At 42.1% G+C, this 15,467-nt stretch overlaps 1 protein-coding gene and 1 pseudogene across 2 annotated transcripts; both read left to right on the forward strand.

Moving 5' to 3' along the window:
• The first annotated feature begins 711 nt into the window (after positions 1 to 711).
• Positions 712 to 4,447, forward strand: LOC123743447 (heat shock 70 kDa protein-like). The gene is made up of 2 exons (XM_045720589.1): positions 712 to 1,156; positions 2,206 to 4,447. Exon 2 carries the CDS (start codon positions 2,229 to 2,231, stop codon positions 4,161 to 4,163), a length of 1,935 nt encoding a protein of 644 aa, XP_045576545.1. The 5' UTR covers positions 712 to 1,156; positions 2,206 to 2,228; the 3' UTR covers positions 4,164 to 4,447.
• Positions 4,448 to 9,404: 4,957 nt separating this feature from the next.
• On the forward strand, positions 9,405 to 13,736 carry LOC106607283 (heat shock 70 kDa protein-like; annotated as a pseudogene). Its single transcript, XR_006770237.1, has 3 exons — positions 9,405 to 9,608; positions 10,483 to 10,585; positions 11,497 to 13,736. The product of XR_006770237.1 is annotated as a heat shock 70 kDa protein-like (transcript).
• The last annotated feature ends 1,731 nt before the right edge of the window (positions 13,737 to 15,467 follow it).

Genomic DNA, 15,467 nt, shown 5'->3' on the forward strand with positions numbered 1-15,467 from the left:
TGCCATTAATGCTCATTTGGACCACCAGAGGGAATCTTGGAGCACATCTACTCTCATAAGTATCCAGGGCTGAATAGGGCTGAATAAATAAGGTATTTCTGTTTTTATTTTGAATAAATATGCAACAATTTAAAAAAAACTGTTTTTGCTTTGTCATTATGAGGTATTGTGTGTTGATTGATGATGAAAAATAATAATTTCATACATTTTTCGAATAAGGCTGTAAAGTAATAAAATGTGGAAAAAGTCAAGGGGTCTGAATACTTTCCGAATGCAATGTATATTAGCAAATACTTTAGCTACCATTTGTGTTTTTTGTAATTAAAATTCACAGGAGAATGTCACAAGCAGTTCACATTTGCTTAGCATGAACAAGATATCCCCATGATGGTAAGCAAATGTGAACTGATAGACCATCAGTAATGAAAAGGCTAGACTAGAATGGTATAGAACAGAATAGCATTGACTAGAATACAATAGAGAAGGATTAGCCGGCGTGTTCATCATTTGTCTTTCATTTAACAATTAATACTGGATAGCTTAAATATTCTGGCTTTAATAGAAAAAAATGATCTTCCCAGGAGGCACATTAACTTGTGGTGAGTTGCACATACCACCTGTGCAGTAGGCACTCAATTCTCTTACAATACATGTCTATTATTCATTAGTGAGAAAATGTTTATAGACTGACATCTCGTGAACTGTTGAGGAACTGCAGTGTAGCCTATAGACTGAAATGTCGACTGAATAAGGTTGAACCGGATGCTGTTTCATTTGTGTGTAAATTTGAATCATTAACGGTTTTTGATCGTTTTAATCAATACAAATAATGGTTTCACTATTAGTGTGCTGTGTGTGTGCGTTCTGGACAGTTCTCCGCGCCTCCCGAACGCTCTGGAAGAACGAGAACTTTCATTTGCTGTGCTTCCAATGCATACGCCTCGCAGCCTGCGTCATTGCACAGGATTGCTGCGCTCTCATGAGCAATGTAGTCGGAAAGTTCGAGAAATGGCTAGAAATCATGAGTGATATTTTTTAGGCAATGGGGATGGTATATATTCTGGTGAAGTACATTCAGATTCAAACATCGACTCAACGAGAAAGAAAGCAAGAAAAGAGAAGAGACACTTTCAACAGACCTCTACATTCATAAACTGTAAGTAAAGGGAAATTAATTCAGTACCCTATTTTCATAATGGCTGTGAGTTATGAACTTGATAGAATAAAAAATGATGCTATGTTGGTTGTGTGGACATAGCCGATTTAGCTGTAACATTATGCCAGAATATTTGGTTATCTAATGAAGAAATAATATTCTAAAGATAGAATATTATAATAACATTTATTATGTTATTTAATTGGACAGACTAGGCCTACATTCCTTTTTTGTAGCATATTATTATTTTATTATAAATACTTATTTCTTCATTTTAAGAAAATCTGCTCTAATTCTGTGAAGATAACACAATATTATTCAGGAGTGTTCATAGAAAAAAATGTAGGCCTGTTGTGAAAAGAGTTTCTATGTAATAGATTAGCAGAAATGATTGTGTCTGCCATTGTCTTTGTTAAACCCCACTGAATATGTGCCTGGCCAGTATTAGTGTATAACACTAATATATATATATATATATATATATATAAAACACTAATATAACACAAACATTGACAACAGTGTTGTTTTCAGACCTGGGTTCAAATGCTTATTATTGTTTTTCAAGGACATTAAAATACCAGTACATTTTGAAATATAAGTAGTTGAATATTGGAATGTGTTTGGAAATACATTTGGAAAGTATTACCATGTATTTGAAAATACTGAAATACACAGACAAGTGTATTTTAAAATTAAAATATGTAAATATTCCATTCATTTCAACCCAGGACTGTTTGTTTCTAGTTGCATTTGAGATGTATTTGGAGACAAGTATTTGAAAATAGTTTCACATAGTATTTTTTTATTTTTATTATTAGAAAATACTTTCAAATACTTTAAATAGAAGTGGCTACATTATTTGAAAATATTCAAATACATAGAAAATCAGAATTACAAATACTTAAATACGCATGTATTTGAACCCAGGTCAGGTTGTTATTCAAGTATATTTAGGTTGAAATCTCTGTTGGTGGAGATTGACATTACTTGCAGCTAGGTTTTCGTGAGAATAATATCAATTTCTAAAATATTATTTCATTAATTTGTAGGCAACTAACTCCAAACCATCAAGATGTCATCAGCTAAAGGCCCGTCTATCGGCATTGACCTGGGCACCACCTACTCCTGTGTGGGGGTGTTCCAGCATGGCAAAGTGGAGATCATCGCCAACGACCAGGGCAACAGGACCACACCCAGCTATGTGGCCTTCACAGACACCGAGAGACTCATCGGAGACGCAGCAAAGAACCAGGTGGCCATGAACCCCAACAACACCGTTTTTGACGCCAAACGCCTGATTGGCCGAAAGTTCAACGATCAGGTCGTGCAAGCCGACATGAAGCACTGGCCCTTCAAGGTGGTCAGCGACGGAGGAAAGCCTAAAGTTCAGGTAGATTACAAAGGTGAGAACAAATCCTTCAACCCAGAGGAGATCTCCTCCATGGTCCTGGTGAAGATGAGGGAGATCGCTGAGGCTTACCTGGGCCAGAAGGTGTCCAATGCAGTCATCACAGTCCCTGCCTACTTCAACGATTCACAGAGACAGGCCACTAAGGACGCTGGAGTGATCGCTGGGCTGAATGTGCTGAGAATCATCAACGAGCCCACTGCGGCAGCCATCGCCTACGGCATGGACAAAGGCATGTCCAGGGAACGCAACGTCCTGATTTTTGACCTGGGTGGGGGCACCTTTGACGTGTCCATCCTGACCATCGAGGATGGGATCTTTGAGGTGAAGGCCACGGCTGGAGACACTCACCTGGGCGGGGAGGACTTTGACAACCGCCTGGTTAGTCACTTTGTGGAGGAGTTCAAGAGGAAACACAAGAAGGACATCAGCCAGAACAAGCGGGCTCTGAGGAGGCTGAGGACAGCCTGCGAGAGGGCCAAGAGAACACTGTCCTCCAGCTCCCAGGCCAGCATTGAGATTGACTCCCTCTTTGAGGGCATCGACTTCTACACCTCCATCACCAGGGCTCGTTTTGAGGAGATGTGTTCCGACCTCTTCAGGGGAACCCTGGAGCCTGTGGAGAAAGCCCTCGGGGATGCCAAGATGGACAAGGCCCAAATCCACGACGTCGTCCTGGTCGGAGGCTCCACCCGGATCCCCAAGGTCCAGAAGCTCCTGCAGGACTTTTTCAACGGCCGAGAGCTAAACAAGAGCATCAACCCAGACGAGGCGGTGGCCTACGGCGCTGCCATCCAGGCGGCCATCTTGTCTGGCGACAAGTCTGAGAACGTCCAGGACCTGCTGCTGCTGGATGTGGCTCCCCTGTCCCTGGGCATCGAAACCGCCGGAGGGGTCGTGACCGCCCTGATCAAACGCAACACCACCATCCCATCCAAACAGACCCAGACCTTCACCACTTACTCCGACAACCAGCCCGGGGTCATGATCCAGGTCTATGAGGGAGAGAGAGCCATGACCAAGGACAACAACCTCCTGGGGAAGTTTGAGCTCTCTGGGATCCCCCCTGCCCCACGAGGAGTCCCTCAGATCGAGGTGACCTTTGACATCGACGCCAACGGCATTCTGAACGTATCAGCAGTGGACAAGAGTACGGGCAAAGAGAACAAGATCACCATCACCAACGACAAGGGCCGGCTCAGCAAAGAGGATATTGAGAGGATGGTGCAGGACGCTGACAAATACAAAGCTGAGGATGAAGCACAGAGGGAGAAGATAGCAGCCAAGAACTCCCTGGAGTCGTACGCCTTCAATATGAAGAGCAGCGTGGAGGACGACAACATGAAAGGCAAGATCAGCGAGGAGGACAAAAAGAAAGTGGTGGACAGGTGCGACCAGACCATTTCCTGGTTGGAGAACAACCAGCTGGGTGACAAAGAGGAGTATGAGCATCAGCTAAAGGAGCTGGAGAAAGTATGCCAGCCTATAATTACCAAGCTGTACCAGCAGGGAGGGATGCCTACAGGTTGCTGTGGAGATCAGGCACGGACCAGCTCTGGTGCCAGCTCCCAAGGCCCAACCATTGAAGAGGTTGACTGAAGTGAGGGACTTGTATAAAGGACTTTTCAAAATGCATTAGTATCACTGCATACAATTTGCTATTCAGGAAAAACGTTGTACTTATACTTATTTCTACTGGTTAAAATGTTAATGCATTTTTATGGCTCAGTGCTGTTTAGGAAGTGCTCTATATATTTATTGGTTGTACAGTAAAGATGACACTAGATAAACATACTGAAAGATAAAAGAAAACACACTGTAAATCTGTTGTTTCATACCATATTGCATTGCTGGACATTGCAAATAAAATGTATTTAAATATGTTTCTTGGTCAGTTGGCTGTTTTCTTGAATTCCTTCTCATCATAACACATTCAGTATTCACATTTTTATAATAGTTTTTTACACAATACCATGAAATATTGTAAACAAAACTTTCATAGAAGACTAAACCACCAGAGATAGGAGAACAAGTGAAGACACCCTAATGGCCACAATGTTTAGCTTATCTACTCTTTATGCTGCGATAACATATGATACAATCACTATGATCCTTCTTGGAAAAAGAGGCACAAATTCAATTCTGGCACATAGAAAAAAAACAATTACAGGTCACATTTTTCCTTTGTGCTAATTGGTGTCAAGCTCAGAGAACCAACTACTGTATAATTATTTGATTTTGAAGTATTTAAACTGGACCTGACAGCATTTGAACTGCTTTGCAGATATGAAACAAACGGACAATCATAATATCAGTAAAACATATCAAATTCCCAGTTTATGCTTCAAAACCAACTTTATAAGAGGTTTTAAAAATAGGTTATATTTGACTCAAAATTCCATGTTGTACAGTAAGGCATTGTTGGCAGAATAGATTGATGCAGTTCAATGCATGATTAATATAATTCACCAATACATTTCTTGGTAGTCCAAATAATATTTTGATCAGGTTGTAAATTATGGCTGGCCTAGTACATTGTTTGCTGCCGCCACCCATTCGGGATGCAGTGTTTCAGTTTCAATGACTTGATATTTTGAACAAAAAACGGACGACTGTAAATAAGGCTGGGAATGTCAATACAATGCAACTATAAGGTGTTATATTATGCATAACTGCAAGCGTAGCAACAAAGGCTGGACAAATTCTTTATCTATTTTGTTTTAAAACGTTAAGATGCTATAAACAACATATGTACATAAGTGGACATTATAAAGGGCTATATTTTTTCTAATAAAACAATGGCCAGTTTAGTCACAGTTACACGTTGTTGTGTAAAAGAAATAGCCTATGTCTGGCGAATTCATTGGGTACATTGACTTCAATAATTCAAAACCTAGGAGCCTCGTGGTTCTCACCCCATTCCATAGACTTACACAATGCCCGAGGATCCCAACAGGTCCCTCAGGCGCGACGTCCCCTGAAGGCCCATCAAGGTCTGTACTAAAACAATTCAAGCTTCTACTTCTAAAAATGTACCTTTCCAGAAACAAGTCTCTCACTGTTGCCGCTTGCTATAGACCACCCTCTGCCCCCAGCTGTGCCCTGGACACCATATGTGAATTGATTGCCCCCCATCTATCTTCTGAACTCGTGCTGCTAGGTGACCTAAACGGGGACATCCTTAACACCCTGGCCATCCTACAATCTAAGCTTGATGCCCTCAATCTCACACAAATTATCAATGAACCTACCAGGTACAACCCCAAATCCGTAAACACGGGCACCCTCATAGATATCATCCTAACTAACTCGCCCTCCAAATACACCTCTGCTGTTCTCAACCAAGAACTCAACGATCACTGCCTCATTGCCTGCATCCTTAATGTGTCTGCGGTCAAACGACCACCCCTCATCACTGTCAAACGCTCCCTATAACACTTCTGCGAACAGGCCTTTCTAATTGACCTGGCCGGGGTATCCTGGAATGACATTGACCTCATCCCGTCTGCAGAGGATGCCTGGTTATTCTTAAATAAGCACGCTCCATTCAAAAAAAAATTGAACTAGGAATAGATATAGCACTTGGTTCCCTCCAGACCTGTCTGCCCTTACCTCTCTTATCCTACCTCATTTGCACATGCTGTATATAGATTTTTCTACTGTATTATTGATTGTATGTTTTTTTATTCCATGTGTAACTCTGTGTTGTTGTATGTGTCGAACTGCTTTTCTTTATCTTGGCAGGTCGCAGATGCAAATGAGAACTTGTTCTCAACTAGCCTACCTGGTTAAATAAAGGTGAAATAAAAAATAAATAATAATAATAATAATAATTTGGACTACACCTGGAGGACATCCTCCAACCTATCAGAGCTCTTGCAGTAAGAACTAACACGTTTTCCATCCAAAGGATCTGATAATTAATTTAGTACTGAAAGCATAAGCTACAGCTAGCTAGCACTGCAGTGCATAAAGTGAAGTGAGTAGTTGACTCAAAGAGAGAAAGGCAATAGTTGAAGCAGCATAGAGAGAGAGAGAGAGAGCTAGCTATTTTTAATTTTATTTTTAATTCATCTTAGTCTACCTTTCACTTAGCTATTGCAGCTAATTTAGCCTACCCAAAGAACCTGACTCAAACAGAGAGGAATGCTATTTATGTTAGCTAGCTGGCTAAACTATCCAACACTGCAACTCTTCCAAGACAATGTAAGCTTTTGGTTTTATAAATGTATTGACACCGGGGCCCGCAGGTTTACCTGCTAAACTACTTGCTGTACAGTGTAATGCGTGATTGTACACTTGGGATTGGATTGTGGGTTTACGAATGTGTTGGTTCCATTTTGTTTTGTTTTACTATAACCATAATATGGTGACGATGTAGGTTGTGTAGCGGTTAGTGGTTATGGTGTGAAGGTTTGGCATGGAGAGGTTTTTGTGCCTAGTCACAGATAGCTGTTGTGTTGTGTACTGAAGTCCACAAGTGAAGGGAAAAGGTGAGAGGAGGAAAGCTTGTAGATGTGAGAAGGAATTTGACAACAAGTAAAGTCATAATGCTCTATGTGGCTGCTATGAAATTGAACTGTGTGTATGGGTGATCAGGGGTGTATTCATTCTGACGATTATGTTGCAAAATGTGTCTTAAACGAAACGAAATGGGGCGGGACCTACCTGAATTTGTCCAATAGAAACTTTCGAAACGTTTTGCAACTGTTTGGACTAAAGATTACACCCCAGATCAGCTAGATGCAGGCAAGAGTGTGCAAGGCGGTATTGAATGTGCCTGTCACCTTGATCACTCCAATTTGTCTCTCGACCTGTAAGCCTACGGTATAAACTTTCATTTCTAGGCTATAGGTTGTAGCAATCTCTTGATTGGTATAGGACAAATTTGAGTATCATGTAGTAGCCTAAACCTATTGATGTTACTTTGAGCTGGGTGAATGGGAATATGAATGACAGTCATCCAATATGCTGTAATCGAACTACGGCCATGATAATAAAATCAAATCAAAATCAAATCAAATTTATTTATATAGCCCTTCGTACATCAGCTGATATCTCAAAGTGCTGTACAGAAACCCAGCCTAAAACCCCAAACAGCAAGCAATGCATGTGAAAGAAGCACGGTGGCTAGGAAAAACTCCCTAGGAAAAACTCCCTAGAAAGGCCAAAAACCTAGGAAGAAACCCAGAGAGGAACCAGGCTATGAGGGGTGGCCAGTCCTCTTCTGGCTGTGCCGGGTGGATATTATAACAGAACATGGTCAAGATGGTAAAATGTTCATAAATGACCAGCATGGTCAAATAATAATAATCATAGTAGTTGTCGAGGGTGCAACAAGCACGTCCGGTGAACAGGTCAGGGTTCCATAGCCGCAGGCAGAACAGTTGAAACTGGAGCAGCAGCACGGCCAGGTGGACTGGGGACAGCAAGGAGTCATCATGCCAGGTAGTCCTGAGGCATGGTCCTAGGGCTCAGGTCCTCCGAGAGAAAGAAAGAAAGAGAGAAAGAGAGAATTAGAGAGAGCATATTTAAATTCACACAGGACACCGGATAAGACAAGAGAAATACTCCAGATGTAACAGACTGACCCTAGCCCCCTGACACATAAACTACTGCAGCATAAATACTGGAGGCTGAGACAGGAGGGATCAGAAGACACTGTGGCCCCATCCGATGATACCCCCGGACAGGGCCAAACAGGCAGGATATAACCCCACCCACTTTGCCAAAGCACAGCCCCCACACCACTAGAGGGATGTCTCCAACCACCAACTTACCGTCCAAAGACAAGGCCGAGTATAGCCCACAAAGATCTCCGCCACAGCACAACCCAAGGGGGGGGGGCGCCTCCATAATCTTGAACGGCACCAACCGGCCCTGCTGCGTAAATAGTGTGAAGTGTGTCCTCATTTAGTAGTTGCATTGTACTGCGGTGCTGTGCGGTATGGTAAGGCAACTTAAAGTGCGTGAAAATATAGTATTTTACTGTCAGCCTTTGTTGCCATTAATGCTCATTCGGACCACCAGAGGGAATCTTGGAGCACATCTACTCTCATAAGTATCCAGGGCTGAATACATATGTAAATAAGGTTTTTCTGTTTTTATTTTGAATAAATATGCAACAATTTCAAAAAAACTGTTTTTGCTTTGTCATTATGAGGTATTGTGTGTTGATTGATGATGAAAAATATTAATTTCATACATTTTCCGAATAAGGCTGTAAAGTAATAAAATGTGGAAAAAGTCAAGAGGTCTGAATACTTTCCGAATGAAATGTATATTAGCAAATACTTTAGCTACCATTTGTGTTTTTTGTAATTAAAATTCACAGGAGAATGTCACAAGCAGTTTACATTTGCTTAGCATAAACAAGATATCCCCATGATGGTAAGCAAATGTGAACTGATAGACCATCAGTACGGAAAAGGCTAGACTAGAATGGTATAGAACAGAATAGCATTGACTAGAATACAATAGAGAAGGATTAGCCGGCGTGTTCATCATTTGTCTTTCATTTAACAATTAATACTGGATATCTTAAATACTTTGGCTTTAATAGAAAAAAAATGATCTTCCTTGGAGGCACATTAACTTGTGGTGAGTTGCACATACCACCTGTGCAGTAGGCACTCAATTCTCTTACAATACATGTCTATTATTCATTAGTGAGAAAATGTTTATAGACTGACATCTCGTGAACTGTTGAGGAACTGCAGTGTAGCCTATAGACTGAAATGTCGACTGAACCGGATGCTGTTTCATTTGTGTGTAAATTTGAATCATAAACGGTTTTTGATCGTTTTAATCAATACAAATAATGGTTTCACTATTAGTGTGCTGTGTGTGTGCGTTCTGGACAGTTCTCCGCGCCACCCGAACGCTCTGGAATAATGAGAACTTTCATTTGCTGTGCTTCCAATGCATACGCCTCCCAGCCTGCGTCATTGCACAGGATTGCTGCGCTCTCATCAGCAATGTAGTCGGAAAGTTCGAGAAATGGCTAGAAATCATGAGTGATATTTTTTAGGCAATGGGGATGGTATATGTGAGAACTTGACTGTCTCACCTGTGAACTAATATGTTCATACTTTATCAATTAATCGACTAAAGATCGAATCTCTTGGAAGATAAGTAGTTACATGTACAGTGAGGGGGGGGAAAGTATTTGATCCCCTGCTGATTTTGTGCGTTTGCCCACTGACGGGGAGATGATCGGTCTGTGGTTTTAATGGTGGGTTTGTTTGAACAGTGAGAGACAGAATAACAACAACAACAAAAATCCTGAAAAACACATGTCGAGAGTGTTGTGAATTGATTTGCATTTTGATGAGGGAAATAAGTATTTGACCCCCTCTCAATCAGAAAGATTTCTGCCTCCCAGGTGTCTTTTTGTACGGGTAGTGAGCTGGGATTGGGAGCACACTCTTAAAGGGAGTGCTCCTGATCTCAGCTTGTTGCCTGTATAGAAGACACCTGTCCACAGAAGCAATCAATCAGATTCCAAACTCTCCACCAAGACCAAAGAACTCCAAGGATATCAGGGACAAGATTGTAGACCTACACAAGGCTGGAATGGGCTACAAGACCATTGCCAAGCAGCTTGGTGAGAAGGTGACAACAGTCGGTGCGATTATTCGAAGAAACACAAAAGAACTGTCAAACTCCCTCGGCCTGGGGCTTCATGCAAGATCTCACCTCGTGGAGTTGCAATGATCATGGTGAGGTGAGGAATCCGCCCAGAACTACGGTCCCGTTGGTAGAGCATGGTGTTTGCAACGCCAGGGTTGTGGGTTCGTTTCCCACGGGGGACCAGTACGGAGAAAAAAATGTATGAAATGTATGCATTCACTACTGTAAGTCGCTCTGGATAAGAGTGTCTGCGAAATGACAAAAAATGTAAAATGTAAATGTAAATATATATTCTGGTGAAGTACATTCAGATTCAAACATCGACTCAACGAGAAAGAAAGCAAGAAAAGAGAAGAGACACTTTCAACAGACCTCTACATTCATAAACTGTAAGTAAAGGGAAATTAATTCAGTACCCTATTTTCATAATGGCTGTGAGTTATGAACTTGATAGAATAAAAAATGATGCTATGTTGGTTGTGTGGACATAGCCGATTTAGCTGTAACATTATGCCAGAATATTTGGTTATCTAATAAATAAATAATATTCTAAAGATAGAATATTATAATAACATTTATTATGTTATTTCATTGGACAGACTAGGCCTACATTCCTTTTTTTGTAGCATATTATTATTTTATTATAAATACTTATTTATTCATTTTAAGAAAATCTGCTCTAATTCTGTGAAGATAACACAATATTATTCAGGAGTGTTCATAGAAAAAAATGTAGGCCTGTTGTGAAAAGAGTTTCTATGTAATAGATTAGCAGAAATGATTGTGTCTGCCATTGTCTTTGTTAAACCCCACTGAATATGTGCCTGGCCAGTATTAGTGTATAACACTAACATTTTGAAATATAAGTAGCTGAATATTGGAATGTGTTTGGAAATACATTTGGAAAGTATTACCATGTATTTGAAAATACTCAAATACACAGACAAGTGTATTTTAAAATTTTAATATTTAAATATTCCATGCATTTGAACCCAACATTGATTGTTCCTAGGTGTTTTTGAAATGTATTTGGAGACAAGTATTTGAAAATAGTTTCAAATAGTATTTAAATAAACATTTCAAATACTTTAAATAGAAGTGGCTACATTATTTGAAAATAATCAAATACATAGAAAATAAGAATTACAAATACTTAAATACGTATGTATTTGAACCCAGGTCTGGTTGTTATGCAAGTATATTTAGGTTGACATCTCTGTTGGTGGAGATTGACATTACTTGCAGCTAGGTTTTCGTAGAATAATATCAATTTCTAAAATATTATTTCATTAATTTGTAGGCAACTAACTCCAAACCATCAAGATGTCATCAGCTAAAGGCCCGTCTATCGGCATTGACCTGGGCACCACCTACTCCTGTGTGGGGGTGTTCCAGCATGGCAAAGTGGAGATCATCGCCAACGACCAGGGCAACAGGATCACACCCAGCTATGTGGCCTTCACAGACACCGAGAGACTCATCGGAGACGCAGCAAAGAACCAGGTGGCCATGAACCCCAACAACACCGTTTTTGACGCCAAACGCCTGATTGGCCGAAAGTTCAACGATCAGGTCGTGCAAGCCGACATGAAGCACTGGCCCTTCAAGGTGGTCAGCGACGGAGGAAAGCCTAAAGTTCAGGTAGATTACAAAGGTGAGAACAAATCCTTCAACCCAGAGGAGATCTCCTCCATGGTCCTGGTGAAGATGAGGGAGATCGCTGAGGCTTACCTGGGCCAGAAGGTGTCCAATGCAGTCATCACAGTCCCTGCCTACTTCAACGATTCACAGAGACAGGCCACTAAGGACGCTGGAGTGATCGCTGGGCTGAATGTGCTGAGAATCATCAACGAGCCCACTGCGGCAGCCATCGCCTACGGCATGGACAAAGGCATGTCCAGGGAATGCAACGTCCTGATTTTTGACCTGGGTGGGGGCACCTTTGACGTGTCCATCCTGACCATCGAGGATGGGATCTTTGAGGTGAAGGCCACGGCTGGAGACACTCACCTGGGCGGGGAGGACTTTGACAACCGCCTGGTTAGTCACTTTGTGGAGGAGTTCAAGAGGAAACACAAGAAGGACATCAGCCAGAACAAGCGGGCTCTGAGGAGGCTGAGGACAGCCTGCGAGAGGGCCAAGAGAACACTGTCCTCCAGCTCCCAGGCCAGCATTGAGATTGACTCCCTCTTTGAGGGCATCGACTTCTACACCTCCATCACCAGGGCTCGTTTTGAGGAGATGTGTTCCGACCTCTTCAGGGGAACCCTGGAGCCTGTGGAGAAAGCCCTCGGGGATGCCAAGATGGACAAGGCCCAAATCCACGACGTCGTCCTGGTCAGAGGCTCCACCCGGATCCCCAAGGTCCAGAAGCTCCTGCAGGACTTTTTCAACGGCCGAGAGCTAAACAAGAGCATCAACCCAGACGAGGCGGTGGCCTACGGCGCTGCCATCCAGGCGGCCATCTTGTCTGGCGACAAGTCTGAGAACGTCCAGGACCTGCTGCTGCTGGATGTGGCTCCCCTGTCCCTGGGCATCGAAACCGCCGGAGGGGTCATGACCGCCCTGATCAAACGCAACACCACCATCCCATCCAAACAGACCCAGACCTTCACCACTTACTCCGACAACCAGCCCGGGGTCATGATCCAGGTCTATGAGGGAGAGAGAGCCATGACCAAGGACAACAACCTCCTGGGGAAGTTTGAGCTCTCTGGGATCCCCCCTGCCACGAGGAGTCCCTCAGATCGAGGTGACCTTTGACATCGACGCCAACGGCATTCTGAACGTATCAGCGGTGGACAAGAGTACGGGCAAAGAGAACAAGATCACCATCACCAACGACAAGGGCCGGCTCAGCAAAGAGGATATTGAGAGGATGGTGCAGGACGCTGACAAATACAAAGCTGAGGATGAAGCACAGAGGGAGAAGATAGCAGCCAAGAACTCCCTGGAGTCGTACGCCTTCAATATGAAGAGCAGCGTGGAGGACGACAACATGAAAGGCAAGATCAGCGAGGAGGACAAAAAGAAAGTGGTGGACAGGTGCGACCAGACCATTTCCTGGTTGGAGAACAACCAGCTGGGTGACAAAGAGGAGTATGAGCATCAGCTAAAGGAGCTGGAGAAAGTATGCCAGCCTATAATTACCAAGCTGTACCAGCAGGGAGGGATGCCTACAGGTTGCTGTGGAGATCAGGCACGGACCAGCTCTGGTGCCAGCTCCCAAGGCCCAACCATTGAAGAGGTTGACTGAAGTGAGGGACTTGTATAAAGGACTTTTCAAAATGCATTACTATCACTGCATACAATTTGCTATTCAGGAAAAACGTTGTACTTATACTTATTTCTACTGGTTAAAATGTTAATGCATTTTTATGGCTCAGTGCTGTTTAGGAAGTGCTCTATATATTTATTGGTTGTACAGTAAAGATGACACTAGATAAACATACTGAAAGATAAAAGAAAACACACTGTAAATCTGTTGTTTCATACCATATTGCATTGCTGGACATTGCAAATAAAATGTATTTAAATATGTTTCTAGGTCAGTTGGCTGTTTTCTTGAATTCCTTCTCATCATAACACATTCAGTATTCACATTTTTATAATAGTTTTTTACACAATACCATGAAATATTGTAAACAAAACTTTCATAGAAGACTAAACCACCAGAGATAGGAGAACAAGTGAAGACACCCTAATGGCCACAATGTTTAACTTATCTACTCTTTATTCTGCGATAACATATGATACAATCACTATGATCCTTCTTGGAAAAAGAGGCACAAATTCAATTCTGGCACATAGAAAAAAAACAATTACAGGTCACATTTTTCCTTTGTGCTAATTGGTGTCAAGCTCAGAGAACCAACTACTGTATAATTATTTGATTTTGAAGTATTTAAACTGGAACTGACAGCATTTGAACTACTTTGCAGATATGAAACAAATGGACAATCATAATATCAGTAAAACATATCAAATTCCCAGTTTATGCTTCAAAACCAACTTTATAAGAGGTTTTAAAAATAGGTTCTATTTGACTCAAAATTCCATGTTGTACAGTAAGGCATTGTTGGCAGAATAGATTGATGCAGTTCAATGCATGATTAATATAATTCACCAATACATTTCTTGGTAGTCCAAATAATATTTAGATCAGGTTGTAAATTATGGCTGGCCTAGTACATTGTTTGCTGCCGCCACCCATTCGGGATGCAGTGTTTCAGTTTCAATTACTTGATATTTTGAACAAAAAACGGACGACTGTAAATAAGGCTGGGAATGTCAATACAATGCAACTATAAGGTGTTATATTATGCATATCTGCATGCGTAGCAGCAAAGGCTGGACAAATTCTTTATCTATTTTGTTTAAAAACGTTAAGATGCTATAAACAGCATATGTACATAAGTGGACATTATAAAGGGCTATATTTTTTCTAATAAAACAATGGCCAGTTTAGTCACAGTTACACGTTGTTGTGTAAAAGAAATAGCCTATGTCTGGCGAATTCATTGGGTACATTGACTTCAATAATTCAAAACCTAGGAGCCTCGTGGTTCTCACCCCATTCCATAGACTTACACAATGCCCGAGGATCCCAACAGGTCCCTCAGGCGCGACGTCCCCTGAAGGCCCATTTTGCTAACCGCCGCCTGCTAGCTATCTATAGCATATTGGACTGTTAGCTGATCACCGGCCAGTTTCTTGGACTACGATGCCAATTTTGCCAATTGGACTTGGACCCCTCTGCTACTTGGAACCCTACAAATTCCACGACTGGTCTATCGACGTCACTGCACGAGGAGGCAAAAACAGACTTTTCCCCCATCGCGACGTCCCTCTAAGGCCTATATGCTAGCTTGCTAGCCCCAGCCTGCTAACTGCTAGCTTGCTAGCACCGGCCTGCTAACTGTCTAAATCGTCGTGTCCCCAGCCAGCCCAACCACTCACTGGACCCATACGATCACTTGGCTACGCATGCCTCTCCCTAATATCAATATCAATATGCCTTGTACATTACTGTCCTGGTTAGTGTCTTATTTCACTGTAGAGCCTATATTCCTGCTCAAAATGCCTTAACCTTAACCAACCATGTTGTTCCACCTCCCACATGTGCGATGACATCACCTGGTTTAAAAGTCTCTAGAGACTATATCTCTCTCTTCATTACTCAATGCCTAGGATGTCTTAGCCGTGTCTGAATCCTGGCTAAGGAAAAACACCAAAAACGCTGAAATTTCCATCCCTAACTATAACGTTTTC

The sequence above is a fragment of the Salmo salar genome, chromosome ssa06 (assembly GCF_905237065.1).
Source record: "Salmo salar chromosome ssa06, Ssal_v3.1, whole genome shotgun sequence".
In the NCBI taxonomy this organism is placed as follows: Eukaryota; Metazoa; Chordata; class Actinopteri; order Salmoniformes; family Salmonidae; genus Salmo; species Salmo salar.